Consider the following 10,119-nt stretch of genomic DNA (forward strand, 5'->3'; position numbering starts at 1 on the left):
GTACTAAATAAACTTGTAAGTATACAAAGTAGATCTAGTATAACTAAAGGTCAGTACCGGGTATCGAACACAGGGAAACAATCACAAATTGGCTACCTTCTACTAAGCTTCTTTCACTATTTGGAAAACCGAGAGAATTTTGGAAATTTGAAATTAAAAACTTAAAAAGCGCAATAAACAACTAATTGTGATTAAATCACAATGATAAAGTATGAGAGATAAGGGAATTCCAAGGATGTGCGTTGACAGTTATAGTTATAAAAATTCCTACTACAATAACCTAGCACAGTTATTACTTCGATAGAACGAGTCACATAGGTTTTGCCCATGTGGCACAAGCGTAGATTACTAACACTAGCGTTGTCAATCCTAGATCCGTAACTCCCAAAAGCTCCTAAGACCCTTGAAAAGTCTCCACTCTCAATTAACAGTATCATTTTAAGGGAAGCTAATTGTAGTGTCTACTAAGTGGACCTAATTCGCCAACCTCCGTTCACGATTATGTAGCAAGTTATATTAATTCATCACAGAATGTGTCACTCAAACGTGAAGCATTATCTAACAACTTAGGGAAGAAACGAAGTAAAAACAAAACGGATATTAAATAGAAAACAGAATTGTATAACCAAAGTCGTTACTAACACATCCTTAGAATCCTTGTAGTTCTTGATGATCTCTTGATTCCTTTTTCAACCCCTTGCACTATGAAGAACTCTCAAATTTATGCTATGGAATTAATTAGCAAAAAGAGGATCCTTAATGAAGATGTTTGAGGGGGCATATATAGTGGAAATTTTGAGCAACAGTAAATAAGGCAAAAAATGACTAAGTTTGGTAAATCTTGGAGAGAAAATAGGTCAATTCTGTGCGCTGCGTTTTCCAGCGGGCCGCTGCACCTTGGCCAGCGGTCGCTGTGTGTTGATCCGTAGTCTCTGCCTCTCGAACAACGGTCGCTACACTTCATCCCAGCGTGTCGCTGGGATCTCTTGGAGCGATCGCTGCGCACACCCCAGCCGTCGCTGGGCGTGTTCTTCGTTTCAGCACATCTTTCTCCGGAGCGGGCTGCTACTGGTTCAATGGTCATTGGGCCCCAGCGGCCGCTGTACATGTTGCAGCGGACTGCTGGGCGTCTCGAAAGCTTCAGATTTCCAACTTCGACTCTTTGCTATCTTTTTAGGCTCAAATATGCACATTTTTCACAAAACACGTCAAAATATCAAAATAGATAAAATATGCAAAATATGAACATGAATTGTGATTTTGACATTAAAAACAGACTAAATAAAAGCCCTAAAACATTGCAAAATCCGAGTGTATCACTTATTTACTACTACTATTAATAATAATAAAAAATGATATTTATATTGTCGAACATAAACCAACTCCCTTAGAAGAGTGACTCGTAATTTCATTTTTTAGTTGCTATAAAGTAATTTTATTTTATATGCAGTGATGACTATTGAGCGCATGAAAGAGTTTTATATTTTTTTGGCTGCTTACGTATTGGTACCAATTAAATTATCCTCAGGTTTAAGTATATTAATTATTGGGTGAAATTGATTGGTATATTAATACTCCATAGTCAAGCGTAGCAAGCTCGTGATAAAGGGGGACTGGCGGTGAAGAAAACTATGAGCGAAAAAAAAGTGAACTACATAAATCATAATTTCACATACTTTGAATTTTAAAATTAAAATAAAAAATGAACTATACATTTAGTTATTAAATTTTGAATTGTAACACCAAGGATTCTTAATAAAAAAAATATCACCATATATATATAGCATTCAACATAACGATGAATAAGGTAATTTTTCACCTTAGAAGAGTGGTTTGACTAAAGTATGACGGCTTAGATAACTAATAAAGGAACTTGATTTGAACTTGAAGCAACCTTGTAGATTGTCCCGTGACAATAAGACTGTTATCAGTATTTAGAGAATCCAATTCAACATGATCGAACAAAGCATGTCGAGATGGATCGACACTTTTTAAAGGAGAACATTAAGGCCAAGATCGTGGAACTTTCTTATGTCAAGTCTAAGATCAGCTGGCAGACATCCTAACAATGACTATGAACTCAAAGGCATTTTAAGAAGTATTGAGCAAGTTGAATATCAAGAATCCCGTTATTTAACTTGAAGGGAAGTGTTTAAAAGAAATCATCAAGATTATAAGATTGATCCTAAATTGATATATGTAGAGAACTTTTTCAATACCAAGTAGATTGAAAAAGATGTAGATTGATGATTTATTTTTCACGAAGAGACGTAGAGAACTTTTTCAATACCGATTTCAATTTAATTTCATCTATACTTAATTAATTAATCAATATCACCACCTCTCTTTCCAAATTTCTTGAATTCACACATAACAATTTCACATTAATATACTCCTTCCGTCTCTTCCCTTAATAAATGTCACACTTTCCTTTTTAGTTTTTCTCACAAAAGATATCACATTTTCTTTTTTGGAAATAGTTATCTTTCACATTAATATAAATATACTATTTTCTCTATTCACTTAACACACAAAATAACATCTCCTAACATCTCATGCCACTATCCAAATTTGCCATCTTTTTATGGGATGAAGGGAGTACAAAATAGTCATGTGAAAGAAAGAATATTGATTATTCCCATTTATTTATAAAATTATTTCTTCAATTCCATTGGTCGTTAAAGTACCAATGAAGAGTGGGAGGTTGATCATCGGAAAACAAAGTGCTGCACGATTCCTCGCCGAAAAAATTGTGCTCCTCAATCTTTACTAGTTGCGTTTGGTAAAACTCTCCGACAACACTCGCCTTGAAGCACTGTGGGCTGCGGTGGAGGATCCCGCCGGAGGAGGCGATGGGACTGCGATTGTTGTTGTCCTCGTTCATAATCGCGCTCGAATCGCTATCTGATCTATCCTTGAAATCGACAAAAACCGCACCCATCATCTCGTTTTCCTGCGCATCGCCATCACAATTCTCGAAATTCAGCTCCGCCGCAGCTCCACCACCTTGGATTTCGATATCATATTTTTTTTTCGATTCCGACAGTGACGCGTCTTCCTTCACTGCAATTTTGCCCTCGCTCACATTCAGCTCCGATTTCAGCTCGCTAATCTGATCATACAAAAAAAACACATTTAATTCCGCAATAATAAAAAAAACAGAATAAAGTGTTACTCCCTCCATTAAGATATGTCGGTGAAAAAATTTACTGATATATGAGTCTCACTTATATACTACTCCTTCCGACCCACAAAAATATACTTCCTCTGTCCCACTACAAGTGAGACGTATCTTTTTGGCCGTTGTTTTGCGAAGATGATAATAAATAGTTAACGTGGAGAGAAAGTAAAGTAAGAGAGTGAATAATATAGAAGATAGTCGTATATATACATTATGATCTTAATTGCTTTACTTTATTTCTACTATAACTATTTATTATCATTTTTGCAAAACAACGTCTGATTTGGAGCGCCTCACTTGTAGCGGGACGGAGGGACTATGCACTTTCTATTTCCGTCCGTCCCATAAATATATGAGTATTTCTATTTATGTAAAGTTGTGTTGTATTACTCATATACATTAATTTATTTACAACTTATACCACAATGACCCACCACTACAACTTATTAAACACTAATAATAAAGTGAACCCCACTATTAACTAACACTACTTTAATAATCATTCTCCTCATTTATCTTATTAGTGACTAATTGTATATTAATTCTCGTGCCAAATGCATGATTTATATTTATGGGATCCAGGAATTAAATGAGATACTACCTCTATCCACGAATAGGAGTTTCATTTTGGTCCGTCTACGAATAATAGTCATGGTTCATAATTACCATAAATGGTAAGGAGACCCCACTTTCCATTAACTTATTTCACTCACATATCATTTAAAACTAATATATGAAGTTAGACGCTTATTCCAGTAACATTCTTCTACCTACTTTTCTTAACATTTCTTAAAACTCGTGCCGTAAACAGATGAGACTCCTATTCTCGGACGGAGGGAGTACGAATGAAATGAGTTAGTGCAATGTATGAACTATTACCCTTTACTGTAAAAAAAAAAAATGAACCGTGAAATGGAAAAACTAGTCGTCTATTCGCGAACAAAGGAAATAAAAGTGTAAAACGCACCTGATTGAGCAGAGATTGATTCTCTCCGTGGAGAGATTCATATTTAAGCTTGAGGGCGTCGTGGTTGGCTTTGAGAAGGCCGTAGTCTCTCTCTAGCTGCTTTGTCTTCCACCGCGCCCGGCGGTTTTGGAACCACACCGCCACCTGTCGCGGCTGCAAGCCCAGCTCCTCAGCAAGCTTGACTTTCCTCTCCGGCTCCAGCTTGTTTTCCACCTCGAAATTCTTCTCCAAAGCCTTCACTTGAACTACGCTTAATCTCCTCTTCTTCTCCCAAATTTGGCCTTCTTCCTCCAACATTGTCTCAAATTCCACATCAACTGCACAAACATAAATAGTTAAATAAGTGAGGAAAATGTTGAGTTTGCACAATTTAATTGACGAGATAATAATTATAAGTTGATAAAAATTTCCCAGGAAAAGAAAATGAACAATTCTCATAAAAAGGAGAAATTGAAGCACCTGTTGAATTGGGAGAATTGGACATGAAACCACCCAATGAATCAGTACTGTTGAGTCTCTTCATGCTTTCTTGAATAAAAGAGAAGGATGGAGTCTTTCTAATTTTTTACTTGGTATTTCTGTCAAATTGCCTGATGAAGTAGTTAAAATTTTGCAGCCTTTTCTGTGATCCAAATTCCCATCAAATGATGAGTGAAAACAAAAACAGAGAAAAGGAAATTTATGAACCAAGATAAAAAAAAGATCAAACTTTGGGGAGCCCCTAGAAGTCAGAACTTGATCAAAAGATAAAATAATTAGCTTTGTGTTTGCGTTTTTATAGTGAAAAATGGAGTATGAAGAAGAGGGAAAAGAGCAGCAGTATCAGTACCCAGCTGGAAATGCATAATTTGCGTGTGTTTATATAAAAAGGAAAATGGGGTGTAATTGTAGTTAAAATTTGACTAGGGTTAGGCTGCATTTGTAATGGTTTGGTTAGGTTTCGCCACAAATGAAATGTACCCCAAATTCAAGGCAAATGCACTTTAATTGAATCGGCTCGGCTCGGCTTGCGATGTACGGCAGGAATTTGAGTGGCGTCAGCAGATCGTCCAAACTGGAATTGAGTCCACTGTTTTGTCTAAAACCTTGTTTCGCACCATTTTAATTATTCCGTGCCACTCATCTGTCACATCAAAAAAATACTCATTTTATCCTATAAAAATATCAACGTATATGATATGATACAGAAATTAATACTAAATTAATAAAATAAGAGAGACGTGAGAAATAGTAATCAAAGTACTGTTAATGCATAGTGAGATCCTCATTATATTAGTGCTTTAAACTTTTAATGCTGGTATAAGTTGTAAATAACTTAATGTGTATCAGTAATAAATTGAGATAACTTTCTATAAATGAAAATTCTCATATTTTTATGAGACGGACAAAATGAAAAATGCACATATTTTTATGGGACGGAGGAAGTATGTATTTGAAATGACACGGAAATTAATATACTTGTAAAGTGGGAGAGAGGGGATGAGAATAGTAGTTAAAGTAGTATTAATGAATAATGAAAACTACTATATTATTATTAGTTTATAAGTTATAATTGTGGGTCATAGTTGTATAAGTTGTAAATAAATTGATGTATATATGTAATGAGTCGAAGATAATTTTTCATAAATAGAAATGGTCATATTTTTATAGGATGAACGGAAATAGAAAGTGCACATATTTTTTATAGGGCGGAAGAGTATTTTCTTTTTGATCTTTTCAATAATTAATTTTAATTAAATCCATACTATCTAGTCTCTATTTTTATAAAATTTCAATTTTTAAAACAAAAATCGTGGAAAAACTTGCATATCATAAACTAATGTTGGTTGTGCAATACTGTTAATTGAATGGATGTAAGTAGAAAAATATATTAATGTATACTACTCCATAATTATTCTAAATTGATGAAAAATTAATGGAATATGTATCTTATTTAACTATAAAATGTGAGGGAAATAAGTTAGTGCAATGTTATAGTCATTTACTAAAAAAATAATCCCTCCATAAAAAAAATAGTTAAATTTTGTCATTTTTTTGTCTCACAAAATTAGCCCCTTTTATTTTTGATTAATTTTCTATCATATATTATAACTATAGTTCCACTATTTACTAACTTGACTAATTTTGTATTAAAATAGTATATCGTCTATAAAGTCTTTATTTTTAACAGACAAAAGGAGTAAAAGTGCAATGTGAAATTAAGGTTTAATATCCCAAATTATTGACCATTAGATTGACAGGATTTAACCTATATTTTATAATATTAAGATTAATTCTTGTTTTGATAGCAATATACATTTAAGTGAAAAATGCATGGACAAATTTATGAAAAGATGCGCATGGCAACAAGAACATGAAATAAAGGAGCTTTATTTGCCTCCCTAAGGGGAAAAATTGACAATTAGTAGATTCATGAATTAATTGAAAGTTGTATTTATCCCAAAAGCAAATTGCCCATTTCATGAAATGTGGTCCATTTAGTTCTACCTAGCAAAATATTGACCATCCTTTATCACTACTTTTGCCAAATAATTTGTGACATGGTCCCAATCAATTTGCACAGACTACACAGCACTGCATAAAGTTCGTGGCCAAAGCTGTAACATCCCAATATCTTAAAAAAAACTCCATTAAATACGTGATGTCACCATTTATTACCAATCATTTAATTTCTCACATATTGTCTTATACTTCGATTCCTATATCATTATTAGTATTTAAGAATTTCGCATTTTAGAATTTTCCTCTCTCATATTTATTCATGTGTTTTCATTTACTCTTTTCGAATTTTTTTTTATCAAACTCATATTTATTTATACGACATTTCATACAATTAAATATTATCACAACTTATCATATATCACCATAATGACCATACAGAAATACATATACTTTGCACTATACTAATTTGCTTTTCGTAAGTCATGTACCATCCGACTAATAAATCACCATCATAGGTCACACAACGTATGCATCGACAACAAATCACATCACTATAAACTAATAAAAGCCACAATTAATCTCATCCATATAGACACATTTAACCTTGAATATCATTAATCCAACCACATCATATAGTTAATAACTCACCTCATACAGCCCCCTGTCGTGCTCGGCAATAATACGGGCACACAGACTATCAGCATATAGCCCAAATAGTGGGCGCCATATAGCCCATACAGGGCGAGCATCACATGATGTCAACCGTATAGCCCGTATAGGGCAAGAGCCGTATAGTCCTCATAGGACGACATCACATTTCCGTATAGCTCAATAGTGGGCACCATATAGCCCATATTGGGCGAGATCCGTATAGTCCTCGTGGGACGATCATCATATTTTCGTTGGCCCGATAGTGGGCACCATATAGCCCGTATAGGGCGAGATCCGTATAGTCCTCGTAGGACGATCATCACATTTCCGTATAACAGTACTTGATTTCGCTCATAAACACACGATCTCATATCACTTTCTTCTTGAATTGTAGCCTAGAGATTAAATAAATTTTCCATTTTTCCTCTCTCTTCTGCTTTTATTTTATTTATTTGTTGAGGAAGAGAGGGGCCGGAAATCCCTAAAAATAATACTACTATGAGCTAAACTCTTTCCTTTAACCTTATTTAATATCCCAGATGTATAGTAATTCATTGATTCATCATTTAACTTCTTATATAACAATTACACTGGACTGATTTCTCATTAATATCTATATCCATTCAAAAGGATTTAGAGGCTTAAAATAGCATTTTTAAATACCCCATGAAGTCTATTTTACAATGAAACAATATTCACTCAAAAATTCCTAATGGGTCGAGAGATATTCCCCTTTCACCACAGACTACCAAAATCGAGCAGTTTCTGGCAACATTTGTCAAACGATTTACACATGTAGAAAATGAACTTCTAAATTTTCCATAAAATTCAGGAAACCTCTCAGACCCATTCGAGTTATTTTTAAAATTGGTAAATCAAGGATTGTGCTGTTCTAAATATGCTAAAGAAATCGAAACATGAGACTGAAAAGCAAAGGACTTAATCTCTTTCAAACTAATGAAAAAATACATGTTCATATCACATTCCCGAACCATTTCTAACAAACCAATAATCAACGACATCCCAATGTTACGTAATCGTTAATTAATCGAACATAAATCCGCATCCCACTCACGTACCAAATGGACAACCAATTTTTCAGAATTTACAACACATTATTTACTCAATTTTAAGGAATAAAAATAATATAGATAGATAGATAGCACTTACGATGTTTATAAAGGTTTACGCATTCGAATCAATGAAATGACGAAAAAAAATCGAGTTAGAGCTTCATTGTGACCTTCACGGTTCTTTTCCTCACTTGATGAACCGTATTTTCTTCCCAAGAAAAAAAATGAGGAAGAAGAAAGTATTTTTGATATTTAGAATAGTATTCATTAATTATTTTATTATATGGAGATTATTTAGCCACTTGGCACCTCTAAATTAAGCCATTTGTTATATTTTTTTTCTCTAGATTTTTCTTTATCATTCTACTCAAATTTGCATTCATATGAACCCATATGTTAAAAAAATAATAATTCGTTCCCTACCAAAGAAATAGGAAGAAATAGTTTAATTAACATGGAAAGACCAACACGCTCTTCTATAGTTACGTACTAAACAGAAATTAATTCACATTTTCTTCTTGCTCCTACCCACATTATACTTCGAAAACTTAAATTAATAATACTAACTTTTATCATCATCATAAATCATTTGAGCCTTTTTCGTTAATATATTGATTGCCGAACTTCATTACACCTAAACCGGAAAATTCAATAATGTTTGTTACGATCTTTAGAGCATCCACAATGGCGGCGAGCGGACCGGCTAGCCGATCTCCGGCGCTCGCCGAACCATTGTAACTGGCGAGCGCCATTTCGGCGAAAAAATCGGCGAGCGAACGCCGATCCGCTCGCCGCCATTGTGGGCTTCGGACCGGCGAGTGATTTTTTTATTTTTTACTTTTTTTTTTTATTTTCGAAACACTATATATACGCGCTTTGCACGTCATTTTCATTCGCACCACTTGTTTTAACTAGTACTCTCTCTATCTTAATTTCTGTACAAGATCAACAACGAGAAATGAGCAACTTTGGTGGTAGTAGTGGTGGTAGTGTTAGGGATGCTGAGGAGTACGAACGTCGAATGAACGAAGCGTTAGAGGCCTATACGAACCGTGAGATTGATCAGCTGATACAGAGGGCCTTGCAGCCGGAGGTACCTCGACCTCGACCACGACCAGTTGGCCACCGCCGAACAGTGATTGAACGTGATCACGTAGCTGCACATCAGCGCCTATACGAATACTACTTCGAACAGGAGCCGCGGTTCAACGCCAACCTTTTCAGGCGCCGTTTTAGGATGAGCAGAGCCCTGTTTATGCTTATTGTTAACACATTGGAGCATCGATATCTGTATTTCCGCTTCAGGCACGATGCGACTGGCATACCCGGCCACACACCTATTCAAAAGTGCACTGCGGCAATCAGGCAGTTGGCCTACGGAGGCGCGGCAGACATGTGGGACGAGTACCTCCATATCGGTGAGACGACTGCCCTTGAATGTATGAAGTATTTGTGTCAGGGCGTGATTGAAATTTTCCGTGATCAGTACCTTCGAAGCCCTACCCCCGAAGACTGCCAGGATCTGATGCAGATGCACGGGGAGAAGCATGGGTTCCCGGGTATGTTAGGCAGCATATATTGTATGCACTGGGAGTGTAAGAACTGTCCCGCTGCTTGGAAGAGGTTCTACACGAGCGGCTACAAGGGAAAGAATCCCACGGTGATCCTCGAGGCCGTAGCTGCCTACCGGCTGTGGATTTGGCATGTGTATTTTGGGATAGCCGGGTCGAACAACGACCTCAACGTCCTCAACTCGTCGCCCCTTTTCAACGAGCAGTGCCAGGGCGTCGGTCCGGCCATTAGTT

General features: G+C 35.8%; 1 protein-coding gene across 1 annotated transcript; it reads right to left on the reverse strand.

Moving 5' to 3' along the window:
• Positions 1 to 2,536: 2,536 nt before the first annotated feature.
• On the reverse strand, positions 2,537 to 8,507 carry LOC121769502 (homeobox-leucine zipper protein ATHB-6-like). Its single transcript, XM_042166327.1, has 4 exons — positions 7,239 to 8,507; positions 4,608 to 5,271; positions 4,149 to 4,465; positions 2,537 to 3,112 (listed from the first exon to the last, which is right to left on the reverse strand). The coding sequence occupies exons 2-4, from the start codon at positions 4,669 to 4,671 to the stop codon at positions 2,663 to 2,665; spliced, it is 831 nt and encodes a 276-aa protein (XP_042022261.1). The 5' UTR covers positions 4,672 to 5,271; positions 7,239 to 8,507; the 3' UTR covers positions 2,537 to 2,662.
• Positions 8,508 to 10,119: the final 1,612 nt, after the last annotated feature.

This window comes from Salvia splendens, chromosome 15 (assembly GCF_004379255.2).
Source record: "Salvia splendens isolate huo1 chromosome 15, SspV2, whole genome shotgun sequence".
Classification (NCBI taxonomy): domain Eukaryota; kingdom Viridiplantae; phylum Streptophyta; class Magnoliopsida; order Lamiales; family Lamiaceae; genus Salvia; species Salvia splendens.